The sequence below is a fragment of the Vipera ursinii genome (assembly GCF_947247035.1).
Source record: "Vipera ursinii genome assembly, chromosome: 10".
Classification (NCBI taxonomy): domain Eukaryota; kingdom Metazoa; phylum Chordata; class Lepidosauria; order Squamata; family Viperidae; genus Vipera; species Vipera ursinii.
This window is the reverse complement of record NC_139520.1, coordinates 20,906,775-20,926,185: the sequence shown is the minus strand read 5'-3', so window position 1 is coordinate 20,926,185 and position 19,411 is coordinate 20,906,775. Positions and strand designations below refer to the sequence as shown.

At 42.5% G+C, this 19,411-nt stretch overlaps 1 protein-coding gene across 5 annotated transcripts in view; it reads right to left on the bottom strand.

The window, feature by feature from the left end:
- Positions 1 to 7,342: 7,342 nt before the first annotated feature.
- The window catches only part of MTHFSD (methenyltetrahydrofolate synthetase domain containing), a 32,979-nt gene continuing 20,910 nt past the window's right edge, over positions 7,343 to 19,411 (bottom strand). For 2 of the 5 annotated variants that reach the window (XM_083370553.1, XM_083370552.1), the window contains 8 exons: positions 16,651 to 16,929; positions 15,792 to 15,895; positions 14,679 to 14,792; positions 13,775 to 13,888; positions 12,647 to 12,737; positions 12,245 to 12,357; positions 11,076 to 11,201; positions 7,343 to 9,661 (listed from right to left, as the gene is read on the bottom strand). In XM_083370553.1, coding sequence (XP_083226679.1) covers positions 9,164 to 9,661; positions 11,076 to 11,201; positions 12,245 to 12,357; positions 12,647 to 12,737; positions 13,775 to 13,888; positions 14,679 to 14,792; positions 15,792 to 15,895; positions 16,651 to 16,729 — 1,239 coding nt within the window. In that variant the 5' untranslated portion in view covers positions 16,730 to 16,929 and the 3' untranslated portion in view covers positions 7,343 to 9,163. Of the gene's footprint in view, positions 9,662 to 11,075; positions 11,202 to 12,244; positions 12,358 to 12,646; positions 12,738 to 13,774; positions 13,889 to 14,678; positions 14,793 to 14,819; positions 14,934 to 15,791; positions 15,896 to 16,650; positions 16,930 to 19,411 lie in introns of all 5 variants that reach the window. The other 3 variants (XM_083370554.1, XM_083370556.1, XM_083370555.1) reach the window with 3 other exon arrangements.

The window sequence follows — 19,411 nt, the reverse complement described above, 5'->3', positions numbered from 1 at the left end:
TACAAAAAGGCTGTTAGGTGAATGAAGTTGCTATTTCCCCCCCTAGATTAAGTTAACGCAAGGGTCTTCAAACTTGGCAATTTTAAGACTTGTGGACTTCAACTCCCAGAATTCCTCAGCCAACCCTTTCAAAGCTTCTTTCCTGGATTTCCCCTTTCCCCCCATCAATAAGTGGATCTATACATTTTAAAGTGGAGAGGGTATGAAAACTAGAAGGTCTATCTAAGGGCCTTTGGAGATAAGCTGTTCTGGAAGCAGTTTTGACTCCTTGCCTCATTCAGAGTGACAACGGGTTGAGTTTCACCTATAAATGCAAGGGCTGAGGTGGAAGGATGGATAGAATAACTTCAGGAAGGAATTGGGGTGGGTTGGGTGGGAGGGAAGGAGGGGAAAACCCCCACAAACCCTACCCTTCTGTAGATAATGCAGCAGAACGCTTTCTGAGTAGAATTATCTTGCAGGACGGAATAATTAGTTTATGCCCTTTCTCAGTTGTTCCGAAAAAGTGGTACAGTCCAGAATATTATCATATTGTGTTTGCTCTGTGTCCATCACAACTACCATCTTTAGCCTTGAAGTATGTCATATTTCAGCACCTGTAATTCGTTCTTCCTAGGATGATAGTAAGAAGGGCCACGTAGACCGAGAATTGTTAAACGTCAACACACCCAGTGTGTGCTGCACTTTGCAATTGGGGTTAGGACTGGTGGTTGATCAGACCATATTGGGGTCTTGAAATGAAGGATCCGGGTGGAAAATGTCTCCTTGGTGTTTTTCATGTTAAAAAAAAATGCTATAAGTAAGAAATTGTCTGCTGCCTTAATAGCCAATTTCTCGGTGTCCAGCATAGACATCAAAACTAACAAACTAACAGCTGGGTCATCTGGAAAATGTTTCATGCAAAATTGTAATCACTCCAGGGAATGTGATTATAATTTCCCGGGTAATTTTTAGACCCTGACTTGAATTTTCAGCTTTTTTTTTACCTAATAGCACTGAATGTTGGTTGTTGTCTCTGGTAAGAGAAACGTTTTAATTTTATTCTCCCTAAACCAGGGAGAAAAATTAACTGTGATACTTTATTTCCAGAAGTCTAGCAAGAGGTACATTTATAAAGAAAATTAAGTGGCTAATTTAGTGTCTCAATTTAGAATGTATGTATTTTACAATGGTTGTTGTGGCAGCTGTTTAAGTCATTAAGGGAACCCCTGGTTTGCTTTGGGCGTGGTGTTGCAGAAAACATCAGACGTGGCACTTTTCAGCAAAACTGTCGTGAAACAGTCATGTGACCTTGGGATGTTGCAAACAGCTGTAAATGCAGCTGTTTATTAGGTTGGTCCTAAGTCGAGAACCACCTGCATGGGAACTGCATGGCAACAATTTGGAAAAGAGCAGAGTCTGGTGCACATATATATGATATAAGTCTCCAAATGTAAAGATACGGCACGGTCAATCCTTATTTAAAAAGCAGATGAATCTATTTTAAAACATGGACCACACATGTTTTAAAATGGCCGATGTGTTCTTTTGACAGGAGTCGGGTTTTGCTTTCATGAAAGCCTGGAGCCCAGGGGCAGCGGGGTGGGTGGGTGGGTGGGGTGGTTGTTTGCATTCCAATTAACCCGGCCTCACTGATTTGAGTCACTTTCACTGACCAAAGATAAGCTTTGCTTTAGGGCTTGCTGAAGAGTAAGCCCTAATGCCAGTTGCCCTGAATTCAGTCTGCAAACAATTCATCCCCTTGAATTCAGTCTGCAAACAAACTTTCACCAGATTTCATTATGCCTTTGACGCCTGTGTCTTTCTTCTTGAACGCAAGCAAGCATAAACCAGGTTCAGGTTAGCTCAAATGCGGGGATTTGGTGTGCTATTTTAGCCCAGATGTGTGATGCCCAACTGATAAAAGACAGGAAATGACCACTTGGCTGAGGTAAACATGAAAGAGGGCCCTAAAGACAAACCAGTGGTTTATTTCCAGGGACGCCTGTTTCTCTAGCCGGACAGCTTGTTCTTTGAAGAAAGTAACTCTTTTTCTTTGAATTGAGTGGAAGTAATTGATCAGTCCTCAATCCTCTTGGCCAGGAAGAATCAAATCATCCAGGTGTGTCCTAAGGATATGTAGTTAAGAAACTCAAGATGGTGCCCACAAGTGTGTGATGGACGCTCTGGTCATTTTTACGGGCTTTGTGATGTCCATGAAAAACAGACAGAGCTTCAACTGTGGTGGCCACCTCAACCTATTTTGACCCCATCCCGTGGACACGTCTGAACAGGACAGATACGTAAAAGGAGAAGTTAAGAGTCTCATTTGCCTCTCAGGTAGCCTTGCATTTATTTATCTGTTTTTGGATTGTATCTACTGGCAATTTATTAGATTCTTGGCCTGGCTTCACCAAATCAACTGGCTCCCAATATCTTTGCATCTCTGAGTGGTGTGTGGTTCTTTAATTAATGGAAGGTTGATTGTGCCTTCCAATTTCAGAGCAAGCTAAAACATGCAGTTCACAGCAACTAGATTTCAAGGTGGTGTTTTTCAAACTGGACTCCTTCAACATGTATAGACCTCGGTTTCCAGAATTCTCCAGCCAGCTTGCTTTGAACTTACCACAAACCATGATTCTAAATACTGGCTTCCACAAACAGAATTGAGAACTTCTCTAGCTTTGAATGACACATTAAGCTTTAATTACTGAGCCAGGATAGGGTGCTGAAAGGATCTCCCTTGTTGGGAGGTCTTCTAGGGCTATTTCAGAATTGGTTTTGTTTTTCCCAGCACCAAAAAAATTGGGGTCATGGCTAGTTCCCCAAATCTGGGACTATTTGAATTTTAAACATGGTGTTGAAAATCAGCTAGAATTACAGCAGAGAAATGACTTTTTTTTTTTAAAAAAAAGGCTGCTCATTTGCTTCTATTTAGCCTTCTCCAGTTGTTTTTTTTTTAATGATGCAAAAGCAGGAAGTAATATTTATAAAGTCAAGATTCTCAAAGATCTGTTTTTTGGGAAAAAGTTATTCCAAAAGGGATTAAATATAGCTAGAGTTGATTCTAATTCAGTATTATTTCCTTCTTTCCCTAAAACATAGGATTTTTTTAAAATGCCAAAATAGCTATGAAGGAAACGTAGTGACGCTGGAAGACTTCTTTACAGAGTAAACTAATAACTATCTTAAAAAGCTATTAAGTGTAACTGAAGCAAGTAACAGCTATTTGTTTGGCTAGAAATAACTTTTTTTTCTTATCTAAGAAATAAATCAATGGGTAAAAATAATGCCAGAACATAGAAACAACTTGACATTTTTGTGCAGTTCTTATTCATTTAAAAGAAATTGTTTATAATATTCTTTCTACTTATGTCGCCTACTTCACGTTCTTCCCAGGCCTCAATATTCACATAATTGTGGTTTGCAATATTACCGAGATGCAGAAGATGCTAATTATATACTGATACACTGTAAGGATTTTCAAATTTTTACACATTTGCTGCTTTTATCCCTTTTATCTTTTATCCCTTTGTTTTTACAACTGCAGAAGCTGCCAAAACATGGCAAGTAAAAAGAAATTAAATTGCCACTGAAACACCAAAAAGAATATAATTCCCCTTGCTTCTTATTTGGCACGGTTTGCATCTTTCTAATATTATCCCTGGTTTATATAATACATTTCAGTAATTTTTAGGAAATATTTTGAATAGACTTTTGCATTAAAACTGTAATTTGCTAGCATAAAATTAGTAACAATTACTTTTTTTCTGATTCATTTTTTTTTCTTTTTTTTTCTTTTTTCTTTTCCTGATTTCTGGACCCACCACACTCTGAATATCTCTAGAGATCAACTCATTTTCCCCCCCTCAAGCTGATTATTCTAGACCATGGAGAATTTTTTTTTCTGCTCAGTTTACAGAGCAAAAATCAATAGAATCCACTGAAGCAAGTAGTAGCTCAAATTCTTCAATGTGAGCCTGTCTGGACTTGCTGCATTTGGGGATAATATGAATTCTAGATTCTTGATTTTTAATATCTCCAGAGTTATCAAGCTGAAAAACAAATACTAATAAAATAAAAACGTTTTCCTCAAAGTGAGCTGGCAATGATGCAGAGCAGTGCGAATGTTTCTAAGTCTTTTTTGGGGGTCACAGAGTAGCAGACACTTTTATTTTATTTTATTTTAAAAAATATTCTTCTCTCTCCCTTCCCAAAATAAGGCTTGTCAATCAAACTACAGGAAAAAAAAAGCTGGTGCTAAAAGCAGGAGAGGTGCCTATTTGCAGAGCAATGAGGTTATAAATCCCCTTCTGCGCTTGCAAGAAATTGGTGTTAAATTGTTTGTGTCTGTCGCCTCTCCAACTGAAATACCCACCTCCGCATCTTCCAACGTGGAAAAATTCAACTCTCAATTCTTCCTTTCAAACAAGAGATTGAAACTACATTCGGGCTGCCAGACCTTTTTAATGCCTTTCTTAAATATCTAAAAAACGGAAGAGTCTTCCAAGTAATGTGCATTCCTTTGTGATGTTAAAATTGTCTTCCTAATTTCTCTTTGGTGTAAAGGCTCTTTTCATAAAATGGTAAACCCAAGAAGTGAATTTCAAAAATCCAACAGGGAGCCAAGATGCATGGAAAATTCCCAACTCTTTGCTGCTATCTAGTGGTTGTCTGGATTTCTTCAAACCGAATCTGAAAGCCATGGAGGCAACGTTGAGTAGGGTTTCCCAGTAACCACACAGTGGCACGTCCATGCCATCTTGCCAGCTTGATGGAAAATGTTTGTCATTTTGTCAGTTAATGGGATTTTTTTTTACCCCCTTAAATGTACCAGCCTAGCCAAAAGTTTCGGGATTTGTTTTGTGCTGTTCCGTCCAAACTCTAAACAGGCCTGACCCTAATCTTAAAACTTAGTCTAAAAAGGCAGTTTCTTCTTGCCCATTTTGTGCCCCTTTCAAGAAGAAATTCAAATTGAGGCCTGAAGAATTTGTATTTAAACTGTATTTAAGGGATGTCTCAAAGAGGGTAGGAGAGATCCTTTTCTGTAATATACAGAAAACACTAGACCAATTAATTAATTCAGTTGATTACTGGAGATCTACCTCAATCCATCAAGAAGGCTAACAGCAGCAAAGAAAGACAAAATGGAAAAAAGAAAAAGAAAAGCAGCTTCTATGCAATCAAAATCCTGATTAAACTCTACAGTATTACGATAAAATTCCCCAGTGGCTTTATAATACTTTCAAACTGATTGCTTTTCATATACCGGGTTTTTTTTTTTGCTTTCATCATGTAATGTTTTGGTGCTGTTCTGCATAGGTTCAACAGCACCAAAAATCCACAGTGGCAAGCCGTTTATCTGCAGGAAGCGTATAAACATAATTTAATACCAGAGATGTTTTTTTTCCCTGTGAACATGTCCTCCAAACGCCGAGATTCAATGAACCATCAAAATTAATGGCTTCTGAGCTGCAGCCACTAAGCCTTTTTCCCTTGACTTCAACTCCATCGCTCAGATTTATCCATAGCTCAGTCAGCCGAAGGCCAAAAGCAACAGTGGAGAAATATTTCATATAATCACTTTTGGAACTTCTAAAAAAATGCAATCCCATCCCACCTGAAACTTTATTTCTGCGGTAGCGAGAGTCCCCATCTCTGTGTCAGGAGAGTATTTAACACTGAAACAATCTCATAAATAGGCAGCCACTGTGTTCTTCTGCAAAGAATCTGCAAACACCCAAAGAATTGCTGACTTCATTTCCCCCCCCTTCAACCCAAATTCAACCGTGATGATTTTTGTAGGCTTGTAAATGTATCTGTTGGCACCCTAGAGATTATCCCAGGGCCTCTTCAGCATTAGCAAGAGAATTCTAACATTCCCCTAGAAAACGGGATCAGCCCCATTCAGTCTCTGCTTGGCCTTCTCCGTTTGGTCTTCTCAGGCCCAGCTGACTTTGGAGATGTTGAGCATCAGGGTCATAAGGAAGTCAGACTGATATAAGGTCTCCTGCTTGAGCTGCGGGTTGGACTAGAAGACCTACAAAGTCCCTTCCCACTCTGCTATTCTGTATTCTGGTCAAAAAGTAGGGATGTCTATGATCCAACTTTTTCTTCAGGAAGTTCTCCAGATGATTGTACACCAGGGATATATTCTCACCTTAATTACTCAGTGTCGAGAAAAATAACCAAGGCCAAAAAGAGATAACTTGTAAGAATGGGAAGACAATGGTAACCCTTGTGGGAAGGCCATTCAATGATATCACATCTGGTTAGTGGCATCTGCTTTCCTGTAGGTGGTGTTTCATGGACCCATTGTGCCACCTGCTGGACAAGCGATCTCCAACCCAGTTTTATGGGAAGTTTTGTTTCTACTAAGTGGAGCTTTTAGGGAGAGAAAATCCTATTTAGGTTGAGTAATCTGAAGTTTTAGAACAGCAGATGCTGGATCTGTTTCTCAGCCACATCATTCGAGTAAGTGAAGATCTGGGCTGATTTCCGGGCACTTAATATTCCGAGTCGCACTTGGAAAAGGAAATGTTGAAAATAGCTCCTGGCTCTTGAAACATGACAGTGGAAAGGCAGGCTGGGAATCTAAGGATCAGAATGCAAGTGACACCTGGGTGAACAGGATCTAATAATGCTTCCCCAGAGATTTGCAAGGAACCAGCAGTTTAGTATGTACAATAGGACTCTCATCCCTTGTTTATATGCAGCAGCAAAGAATAGCCCCATAGCTCAATAGCCTGAATTGTAGTTTCCTTTTGGAGCTGATAAATTTTGCTTTGCTTAAAACGGTCCAAAATGATAGAAGTCTGGAAAGCGAATCACCTTTAGAGATTCTAATAGTTAAATTAATTCTGAAGGAGGCTCCTTCCTTCCTCCCCCTCCCTCCCTTCCCCTTCCTTCCTTCCTCCCCTTTTCTCATTTTCCTTCCTTCTTCTTCCCTCTCTCTGTCCCTCCATCCATCCACCTACACTGATTTTCCTCCCTCTGCTTTGGGAGCACACCAGGCAGCTGGTGCAGGTCCACTTCTTAAAATGTTGGGTAGTCAAACCATTGACTGGGGTTAGATACTGCATTAAGCCTTCACATGTTTGCCTTGATTTTACTTTATAAAGTAAATTAACACACACACATGTGTGTTATTAACACACACACATGTGTGTGTTAATAAGACTCAGAACTGCGGTTTGTGCTACACAGCTCGTGAATGCTGTGTGAATGCAGGCACTTGTAGCTTGTGCAAGAAACCGTGCTTACAAACTATAGCTCAAGGCCACAAAGTCTCTACAGCACTTCTCCGTTGCAAATCTTGATAAGTCTTGTTTGTGAATGACACCTTATTCTATCTGGCAGGCATAATCTAAGAGAGGGAAGGAAATAGGTTTTTCCCTGTTTTTCCTATAGTGTTGATGGCTTTTCAATCCTGGCAAGGTGCTACCATCATTGCCTCAAACTCTGGCTTTCTTTTGGTAAGGAAAGGAAAGAAATCAGCGGAGGAAAGAACAGAGTAGAACAATCTGCCAGTTTTCTTTCTTTCTTTCTTTTTAAACAGTAACATTCTACAACCTTGGGAAGGTTTATTTTAATGCTTTCTGAAAGGCCCACCTCTCTCGAGGCACAATAATATACTTAAAGTACACTTAGTAGCACACCCTGGAGGTATGAAAAAGATTTCCAACTCTCTCCGATTTTAAAGTAAAGAAACATTTCATTGCTTATTTTGACTTCCTGCCTGAGATCAGCTGCGAAAGAGCTTCTGTTGAGAAAGAAGGGCAGCCAAACTCAACTTTTTGTTCCAACAAAGCAAACACACACACACACACACACACAAACTCTAAAAGTGCTTTGCTTTTGTTTTGCAATAAGCATTTGTCAGTACTTTCTAAATTTAGTCTTTCTGTCAACAATCTCCTGTAGAGAAAGTAGCGACTGAGGCTTGAGACTCACTGGTCAAGAGGGCAGTGGAGTATCCAACAGCCCACTCCAGTTCGGATGCCCTCCAGGAACAAACTGCGGGATTAGAGACCTCACCACCTGAAGGGCACCTGGTTGAAGAAGGGCAAGGTCATGTTTACCGGGAGGAGAAAAAAAAACATTCTCTGTAAGACTCGCCCTTCCTTCTGATTTTCCAAACTATTCTGTAGTGAACAAAGATGTAGGCAAGTTTTTTTTTTTGTGGGGTGCTTGGTGCTCTCTGAACTTGGTTGTTTTCTTGCAGACATTTCATGACCCAACTAGGTAATGTCATCAGTGCTAGAAAGGAATGGAGGGTATGGAGTGGAGGAGGAGGAAGAGGAGGAAGGGGGGAGGAGGAGGAGGGACAAGGAGGAAGAGGGGGAGGAGGATAAAGTGTGGAATCCTTGGTACTTTCTGAGCTGGGTGGTTTTCTTGCAGACATTTCATTACCCAAATAGGTAATATCTTGAAGATGATACCTAGTTGGGTCATGAAACATCTCCAAGAAAACCACCAAGCTCAGAGAGCATCAAGGACTCCACAGTTCAACCCTGAGCTATAAATATTCTCTTCTGTTGGCAAACAAAGAACTCTTTGCTTGGTAAATATCAACTCAGTAGCTCTTGCCTTTCGATAGGCTATAGTAGGGATCCGAGGTGGAGAGTGCCACCACAAGAGTTGATAGGCATTACTCAGAGTTGTGCTATGCAAAGAAACAGACACTTTGCAGAAAGGAGAGACCAGCCAAAGGTCAAAGAGGATCTTTCCTTCTGCAACCCAACAGAGTGTATTAACATCTCCGAGTCTTGATGCAAACCCAGTTTGGGTACCTTCTCACATTATGAAGACCACGGATAACAAAACATCAAATCAGGATTGCTTTGTGATGCATGTGTGTGTGAGGACAAATACAAATTACAGCCCTTTAAATTTTGCTGCATGCCTTTCTCCAGCAAACGTGTCCCCTCGTGAAGGAGGTTGGGAGCTTCAGTTGAACTCTATCCAGAAGATTACAGGTGTTGCCCTAATCTGCTCTACAACTTCACCACACCTTCTCCACCGAATGGTGTGAAAAAGTCAAAAGACCAAGAAAACCGCCGTCATATAAATAATCAAACCGTCCAGCCTCATCTCTGGTAAACCGCCCCACCAAAGGCTCAACTCTTGGAATGGCTGCCATTTTGCTATCCAACTGGCATCTGTTTCAGCAGGTCCTTCTCCACTAACGGGGTCTAGGTGCCATTTTGCCTGGCTGTCTCCTGGCCCATTCCACCTGCAGAGAACGCCCTTGGAGAGTCAAGCCTTGCAAAGCTGTGATGGCCTCTTCAGCCATGGATTGATCACCGTAGCTGAGGAATGCTTGGTGATGTGCGCCTTGCCAGGAGAGCCTTGCTGGAGTCACATGGTGCTTTTGGAGGGACTCCTTTAAGTCACTCACTCTGGTTCCAGAGGAGATGTTCCCCACGTACACGGTGGCAGGAACACTGAGGTGGCCTCTTTCATCTGATAAAGCCTCTTCTTCTCGCCTTGGCTGGTCCAAGCTGGTCTCCGCCTGTGACCAACTGCCTTCGGGAAAATTCTTATTGGCTACTCTCGGTGTCTTTCTAGTGGTCAAAGTATCAGGCCCTTCATCTTTGAGGAGAACAGTTTTGCCTTCCAGCTTCTCTCTGCCATGAAGAATCCTGAGGACTGGGATTTTCCTCAGAGTTTCCTGGCTGATCTAAAACGAATAGAAACAAAAAATTAAGCAAATTACAGGGTAACGACTATAGCTACCACCTGATTTTTCCAGGAGCATCATGAGGGCATCAAAAGAGGCTTAAGATAAGACCAATTAATCTGAAGAACAAGGTGCTGCCCGGAAGTGTTGTATATATGTGTGTGAGCTTGACCAATTGCCCTGTTGAAATTCCAGCATCCTTACATAGAATGGAGCAACATCTGTCTGTCTGTCTGTCTGTCTGTCTGTCTGTCTGTCTGTCTATCTATCTATCTATCTATCTATCTATCTATCTATCTATCTATCTATCTATTTCCATCCATCCATCCATCATCATCCCTATCTCTCTATCTCTATCTGTCTCTATTTGTCTGCCTCTCTCTCTGTGCTCACCTCTCTCTCTCTCTCTCTTATCTACCAATCAAATTTACCTACTGAAGCTGTCTTGTCTCTCCTAAAGGGGACTAATTTATCCTAATCCTTAAACCCAACTAGCATGTGAAGAAGTTAAGTACCTCTGAATGTGAAGAAGTTAAGCACCTCTGCAGCTGTGAAACCCTACACCGGGTAATAAAAACAAAGAAGGGAACGGTCCTTTTCGAAAAATGTAAGCCCTCCCAGGGCTGCGTATGTTGACAATTCTTCTGATGTAGTATTCTTCTTCCTGTAGTATTTGCCATCACAATCAAAGCCCCTGTATTTTCCCCCCTCCTTTTTCCTCCTTCCTGTCTTCTCTGCTGGGGTGCTGGTGGAGCTTCACAAGAGACTCTCCTCCTGGTCCAGATCCCTACTAAAGAGGTAGCAGTGCTGGGATCAAAAAGGACTTCTTCAATCCAGGAAACAGATGGGAGCGCCTGGAGGGAGATCTTTGCCCTCCGGCAGAATGGAAGCTTTCATCTCCTTTCCCCTGATAAGTGAAGATCGGTCAGATAAGCAGGCTCAGGCTGCAGACCAATCTTGTCTGCCAGGGTGTCAAAATCGGCACCAAGATGAAAGTGTCTCTGGAGCCTCGGCCAGAAGCTGGCAGATTTCTCTTGCAGAAGCCAGGGAGCCCAAAACAGCCAAGCAAAGGTTTATGGAGATTGAATTCCAACACTAGAGAGGTGTGTGTGTGTGTGTGTGTGAGAGAGAGAGAGAGAGAGAGAAGAAAGAAAGAAGAAGGAAGGAAGAAGAAGAACAAGAAGAAGAGGAAGAGGAGGAGGAGGAGGAGGGGGAGATGGAAGGGAGACAGGAATGTCCATGGCTGAGCACAGTAGCACCCAAGGCCATCCTTGATAGAAACAGGAAAGAAGGAATTAAAGTCACTTAGAAAATTTAGCTAGGTTGGTGTTTGTCAACCCTGACAACTTGAAGAGGAGTGGACTTCAACTCCCAGAATTCTTCAGCCAGCCATAGAGTTGCACAGGAAACCTACCTTATGCCACATGATTCCCCAGGGTTTCGGCCGCTTGCATTCTGTCTTGATGATCCTTGTTGGGGTAAGGATATAATCCACAGTTAGATCATGGTCATCTAGAAGCTCTTCTGGAATATCCACTACCTAGAAGAGATGCCAAAGTGTAGGATAATCACACGGGGGTCCCTTAGTACCTTCAAAGGACAATTTTTCACTTAATCAAAACATTTCCCTCACCCCATTTCTGCAATCTGGGGTCTCTCCAGAAATATGAACTTCAGTCCTGGAGTTTCTCAGCCAGTCTGGCCATTTCCAAAACTTTGGAAGTTAATTTTCATGGGTCAGCCTGAGAAGGTGTCCAAGTTGGAGAAGGCTGATATGAAGTCCTAATGATCAGCACCAGAACCTTGACTTGGGCCCAGGAATTTTGGACAGTAGATGAAGCTGTCCTAGGCAGAACCAGACTGGAGTCCTGCTTGCCTCAGAATGATTTACCTTGATTAGGAGAAAGTTCTCTGGCATGGCAAGCAAAGAACATGGGATCTTCTGAAACAAACCGTGTGGCACGTTCTACTTAAATGAGCACCATTCCTTTACTAGAGCTGGTGAAGCTTGACATAGTACTGGAATCCTGAGCTCAGATCACTCTTTATATTGCGTAAAATTAGTGTGTCGGTGGTATTCTGGAAGCCCTTGAGAAGTGGGTCTCAGGACTGTTCTCTGTCACTGAACAAGGTGAGCTGGATCACCACTTCTTTTCATGAGTAACGTTTATCCTAGATCCGTCTCAAAGATGCTTTTTCACGAGGCAACTGGACTTTCTTGTTTTTCCTCTGAAGACGTTTCACTTCTCAGCCAAGAAGCTTCTTCAGCTCTGAGGGCATTGCTAAATGTCTACGTTTCTTCGATGAGAAGCGAAAGCTCTTCAGAGAAAAACAAGCAAGAAGTCCAGTTGCCTCGTGAAAAAGCATCTTTGGGATAACTACGACCTGGATGACTGAGAATCTCCATAGACATCTTGGATCCGTGTTTCTCAACCTCGGCAGCTTTAAAAAGGGAAGACTTCAACTCCCAGAATTCGGCAGTTGAAACCCATCCGTCAGAAGTTTCTGAGGAAGGGCAACTTTGCCTTAAATCTCTCTCTCCCTCCTCCCAAAAGTATTTAGCTCCCTGGCCCTAACCATTACCTGGCAGTCATGGACCGTTGTGATGACCACTGTCCTCTGCCCAATTGCTCCCATAGAAACCATCATGGCATATTCCATGTCCGCAAAGCCTTCTCCTTTCCCGATCCGCCAGCCTACAGCAAGAAAAGGGAGCACCCGTCTAAAGCAGGAATTCGAACGCCCAGTTACAGCAGGGCCAAAAGGAAGGAGCGGTCCCTTCCTTGTCCCCCAACTGGGCTGAAGCCCTCCTGAGATGCAAAGAGGTCACTGAATCTCATGAAACCCCCGCTGAAATTGTTCTCCGAGGATCTGGGAGAGCCCGTCATTTTGCTGGGAGAGGCCAGAAGAGTCTCAAACGTTAGCAGGAACCAAGCTAAAGAAACAAAGCCTGCACGGAAATGAGAAGGCTTGACAGCCACCAACCTTTCTCAGAGACAGCCACAGATCCCACCACAATCAGGTCCACGTGGACTTTTGCATCTAGCCCTACTGGGACACTGTAATCTCTGACACCCTAAAAAAAAAAAGAGAGGGGTGGGGGAAACAAAGACAAGACAGGATAATCAGGAGAAGGAATGTACTTCTGAAATCTCCCCTTCCTACATCTACATCAGGGGTGTCCAGCCTTGGCAAAGTTAAGACCTGTGGACTTCCACAGACCTGCTGGCCAGCGGAATTCTGGGAGTTGAAGTCCACAAGTCTTAACGTTGCTAAGGTTGGACACCCCTGCTCTACATGGACATTAACCATTCATGCATTCGAATAGGTAGGGACCATCCCTAGACTTCACGTCACTTGAAAACATCTGTCAGCAACTAAGACGCTCGGATTGTCTAGGTTAATTTTTGGCTACGATTGATTAGGCAGAAGACAGATCTAGGCTGTCATTTCAACAGCAGCCCTCTCCTTGTAGGGTATCAGTGCAATCTAACTCCAAGCAAATAGGCATGGGCCTTTTCCAGAAGCTGATCTGATGTCCTCTCATCAGTTCTACAATTGGGAAGATTTCACGGGACTCTGTATTTCCAGAGACTTTTTCCCTTGTAGATCCAGGGAAGTAGAAACTCTTCCTCATGTCCTCCTACAGTGTCCTTTTTAAAAAAAATGATGCTCCAAGACATGCTCTGATCTCCTCAAACGTCTCTAAATTTGAGGGCGATACTTATACATTTTACCCTCGTTATTTTTTAAGGGATACCAAGCCCAGGCTCACATGTCAGCTGTCCAAGTACTTTCACCAAGTTATACAACTGTGCAAAACTTTTAATCAGATACGTCATCTTATTGTCCTTTTTTTTTCTTTCTTTCCCAAGAACGAATTGAGTCAAACTATCTTTTTATTATTATTATTATTATTATTATTATTATTATTATTATTATTATTATTATTATTATTATTTCTAAAGTGGGCAGACTGCAATAAATGTGTTTGATTTGTCATTTCAACACGAGAGGGCGCCAAAGTGCAGCGTTGAAGTGGACAGATCAAACAGGGGACCTTCTAACTCAGCCACATGACGCAATCCGGCCTCACTTCTTTGTGATACTTACTTGGGAGGTGGCACATTTTCTTAGGGTCTCCTTAGTGGCCCCAGGAGGAGGCACGATTCTGTTGAACAGCCCTGTACGCAAACGGGGGGTGGGCACCAGGAGGGTTTTCCTGGCCTGCAAGAAGAGGAAATAAGTCCATGGACCAGCCTTCCAAGTATAATTGTGCGTTGCTTTCTAAACTGAATTGTTTGAATTTCTTACAGACGTTTCGTTGCCTAGCTAGGTAACATCACCAGTCCTAACACTGATAATGATGCCTAGTTAGGGAATGAAACATCTGCAAGAAAACAACAAAACAGACAGCGCCAAAGGCCCACAGTCATTGTCGTTGTCGTCATCCTCCTCCTCCTTTGTGCAAACTCCACTCCCTACTAGCACTGATGATGTTCCCTAGTTGGGTAGTGAAACATCTGCAAAAAAACAACAAAACAGACAGCACCAAAAGCCCAGAGTTCTCCTCCTCCTCCTCCTCCTCCCACCCCATTCCCTTCTAGCACTGACGATATTCCCTAGTTGGGTCATGAGACGTCTGCAAGAAAACAAGCAAGCTCAAAGAACACCCTGGACCCTGCAGTTTAACCCTGACTTACTCTCCCCCACTTAAGACTCAACACACACACACACACACACACCCCAAAAATGATAAAACAAGTCAAATGGAAGCGTTTGCTGACATCATTCATGATGGACTTATGGAAGACATTAGCACAAAATGGGATGGTGAGGGCAATTTTGAAGACCAGAAGAAAGGCACAAGCAGAATTTATGGAAAAGGAGAATATTCAGTGATGACGATGACTATTCTATTCTATTAGAGCTTCGTAAGGTAGGGATGGCTTAGGGATCTTTGAGTGCAGACTATCTCTGGTTGGGTTTCCTTGAAGAGCCATGAAAACCAGTTTACCTGGACCACCGACAAGCGGATCCCCTCGAGAGGTTTGTCCGGATCCACCTTCACTTCCCTGGCTTGATCAAATCCATCCCAGCTTTTGATAGACAGACCTGTTTGGAAAGATCCCTGCAAAGGAAAACATGACCTACTCACTTCCAGGGCTAAAAAGCGGATGTCCTTCTGGGGAGAGTCAGGGTTGGCTTTAACTGTCTTGGCACTTTGGAATTCCCCCAAATCTGGAATTTGCACTGAGGCAAGAGAGGCACCCTGTTGAGTAAGACATCAGTGAGGGACCCAGACAACTATGGCAACTGTCTTCTGTCTAGTTTCTTTCTAGAAGAGACTGGACAACCCTTTGTCTGAAATGGTACAGGGTTTCCTGCCTGAGCAGGGGGTTGGACTAGAAGACCTCCAAGGTCCCTTCCATCTATTCTATTCCATTCCATTCCATTCCATTCCATTCCATTCCATTCCATTCTATTATTCTATTCTATTCTATTCTATTCTATTCTATTCTATTCTATTCTATTCTATTCTATTCTATTCTATTCTATTCTATTCTATTCTATTCTATTCTATTCTATTCTATTCCATTCCATTCCATTCCATTCCATTCCATTCCATTCCATTCCATATTCCATTCCATTCCATTCCATTCCATTCCATTCTATTCTATTCTATTCTATTCTATTCTATTCTATTCTATTCTATTCTATTCTATTCTATTCTATTCTATTCTATTCTATTCTATTGTGTTTGTTTGTCTGTGTAAGTAACACAAAGACCAAGTAGGGTTTACTGTAATGCCACTTTGAATGTAACAATTGAATTGCTTGAATTAATGAATTGCAATATGAAAATCCATTCATTGTTACCATGGCTGCACCCATGATTTTAGTAATTTCCAAGATTAAAAAGTACAGTTTGGGTAGCTTTGAGAATTTAATGAGAACCTTTTGAGTGCAAAGTATTTGGGTCCTCTCATTAACTGGAAGCACTCTGTGTGTCTTGATTATAAGAACTAAAAGAGTATTCTGGAATTTAACTTTATGCCTTTAAATATATTATTTAATATGAATCATTAAATGTTCTTGTGGATGCAGAAGTGGGGAAGGAGAGAAATACCTTGAAATTGGGAATCCGATGGTGGACCGGTCTTGGAAAATCAGCCAGGTTATGGGCTTCCATGTAATCCCAGATTTTGTTTCGGATGTCCCATTTGGAAACTCCTCATGGGGGGAAGAAGAAGAAGAGAGCCCCCTAAGTTTTTCCAGTCCTTTAGCTTTCAGGCTAAGCTAAGCTGTAAATTGCATATTTATCTATATTTATTTATATTTATCTATTTTACTTATGTTACATTACATCACATCACATTATGTTATGTTATTTATCCATATTAATCTATTGCACCTTACAAATATTTTTTTTCTCCCAGGAATGTCAAGGTTTTTTTTCTCCTGTGGCTGGGGATGATGGGACATATAATCCACCTTTCTTAGGAAGGCACCACTTTAGTAAAGGATGGCCAACTCCTTCCATGATGCAGCAATTAATGCATTGTTTCTCAACCTTGGCCGCTTGGAGATGTGTGGACTTCAACTCCCAGAATTCCACAGGTCACCTTCTGCCCCATGCTGGCTGGGGAATTCTGGGAGTTGAAGTCCAGACGTTTTCTAGTTGCCAAGGTTTTTAAGAAGAGACTGGACAATCGCTTGTCTCAAATGATACGAGCAGGGGGCTGGACTAGAAGACCTCCAAGTCCCTTCCAGCTCTATTCCGATTCTGATTCTGAATTAATGGGAGCCACCTCACGCAGGGACCCATCAGCTAAGTACGTTTCTGACGCGATAGCAGGCTAGCTCGTGAGAATGCGCCCAGATGCGGGCAGAGAGGAGGCTCAGTCCCCGAGTCTTCTGCCAGCCGAGCTAAAGGTCGGCTCCTCTCCTTTGCCTCCCTTCTCTTCCCATAACATCCTTCCTCTTACCGGAGCTCCCCCCTCGCTCCATGTTCCTCGTCGGGGGCCACCTCCAGGGCGAGATCAAAGCCTCGGAAGCCAGTGACATTGTAGCCGAGCGCTTCCTCCGTCAGTTACATTGTAGCGCCGCCCCTGAGCTCCCACGGCCACGTGTTTGCTCTGACTATGGCAGCCGAGGGGGGACAAGCCATCGAGCGTCTCCTGCCGGTCAGTCTCCCCCCAGGACGGCTGGGCAGGATCGAAGAGTCGCCTCGCTGTAGGATCAGCATCCTTTCCGCCTGCGAACCGCTAGATTTTCGGGAAAGGAGATACTGCAAAGTTTAAATCCTTCCTTCCTTCCTTCCTTCCTTCCTTCCTTCCTTCCTTCCTTCCTTCCTTCCTTCCTTCCTTCCTTCCTTCCTTCCTTCCTTCCTTCCTTCCTTCCTATTTCAACTTCCTTCCCCTCATCTCATCTCTTCTCTTCTCTTCTCTTCTCTTCTCTTCTCTTCTCTTCTCTTCTCTTCTCTTCTCTCCTTCCTTCCTTCCTTCCTTCCTTCCTTCCTTCCTTCCTTCCTTCCTTCCTTCCTTCCTTCCTTCCTTCCTTCCTTCCTTCCTTCCTTCCTTCCTTCCTTCCTTCCTTCTTCCATGCTTCTTCTCTGGGAGTAGGGGATCTTCCCCATTTCAAAGTTAGCCCCGAATACTTTTATTTTTTGGGTGAGGGGGGACAAATTACTCCGACTTCTCCCTCCTCTCTTCCTAACATCTTGCAAGTGGAGTCCTCTTTTGTAACATTTTGGAATGTCCGTCTTGGGCAACTCTCAACGCGTGTCTGTCGGAAGCTTTGCTCCGTACAGACGCCAACACGCCTCATAGCTGTTTGCTATTTGTATTCTCTCTCTCTCTCTCTCTCTCTCTCTCTCTCTCTCCCTCCCTCCCTCCCTCCCTCCCTCTCTCTCTCTCTCTCTCTCTCTCTCTCTCTCCCCGTGTGTGTGTGTGTGTGTGTGTACTGTCACAGTCCGTACACGAGGTGTCGCCGCCTTCAAAGAGACTAAACTTTTTCCCCCAAAAAAGGCGTACAATTCATTCTTTTGACCTCTAGAGGGCAGTAAACGCCAGGGAGTGATGATTGCTGACAATCGCGGCGGCTCCGCTGGCAGTATTAACTATTACTCTGAATTACCTATTTTCAGGGGTTTTGTGGGCAAAGCGGCGCGGTTGTCCTCGCCCATAAAAACCCTTGAGGTCTCTGCATTCTTGAAACAATTCCACAGGGCAGTGGATGGAAAGGAAGCGAGGTGCGTGAAGATGCTAAATGGCGTTGACCAACAGCAACGTTTTTTTGATCCTGGAAGGAGCGGACAGTTTGCGCCTGCCCTTTGGCAAACTCGCTCGCGCGTGGAAAGGGTCAAATATCTTTTATGCACAAGACAAGTGGTGTCATTTAGGATCAATAATTATGTGAGCGCATGTGACTGTAGGAATTTTATTTTAAAAGACAAAAGGTTGGGATTTTTTTTAAAAAAAAATTCGTGTAATTTAAGAGAAAGCAATAAATATCTTTTTTATTTTAGGTAATTTAATACAAATGTCCTTTCCAGAAAATTAGCCATCAGGAATGCAGGTAGTAGAGCATGTAAGATCATTTATTCTTCAAGAGTAGAAAACTTACTTTGTCCTTTGAAAAATTCCATAAGGTCTTTTACAGGACGTGATTATGATAACGATTAATGCATAATTAGATCCTCCCCCCCTCATTTCTGCCTGTCCTTTCTAGTTCATTTCCCAATTATTTCCTTCATATTTTTGACCAATATTTAATTAGACATTGGAAGGCTGGATTAATCCTTATCATCATTAAATAGAGCAGAACAAAGGAAAGCTTTTAAGAATACTGCAAACATAACCTTTTCTTGACTTAATTTAACATTACTAATTTATTTAACTTTTTTCATCTCTTTGCTCTGTCTTTTCACAGAAAGACGCCTCCTTGCCCCCCCCCCGGGAAAAAAATTAAGGGAGAAAAATCGAAAAAGGGATTTCGATTTTGTAAAGGGATTTTCCAATCATTTTAGCAAGCTTCCTTTTAGTTTAAATAATTGGCCCTCAAGTTTCCTGCATTTGAAAATACAAATATTCCTCTGAGTTCTTCCTCTAAAGAAGTCACTTTTTCCGAAGCTGGTTTTTTTTCTTTGTAACTTTCATACTGAAGTGCTGTAGTTTCCCAGCTTCACTTCCCCAAATACAAACGACTCTGAAGTCCTGAGTAAAAAAAAATCCTTCCTTTTATTAGAAATAAATACATTTTTTAAAAAGGCACAGACCACTTTAAATTTGTTTTCATTTTAGAAGCTTGCGCTTAGCGTGGATTAAAACCACCGCTTCAAAAATTGGGAAACCCCTCAGAAAACAAGCGGGCATCGCCTCCACCCGTTTCATCCTGTCGTCCTTTGAAAATTTTGCAATGGGACACAATCCGTGCGAGAAAAGTCCACACAATCACAGAAGCAATTACTTCCAAATCTACCTAGCTGCTTAGGAACGTCCTGCCGAGCTAAGGTCGTTGCTAAAAGAGTCAGGAAAAGTTCTGGGTGCGAAAAAAGTTTGCAAAACTATAGGAAAGAATTTGGAATAGTTCCCCTCCCCAAAAAAATATTTGGTCCAATTTCTCCTGACTTCGCCCTTTAAAAAAAAAAAAGGACGCGCAAGAGATGGTAAAACACCTTTTTAGCGGTCGTCGCTTTCCCCTACCACCGATTCCGTTTGCTACCCAAACGAACGGAATTCTTGCCAA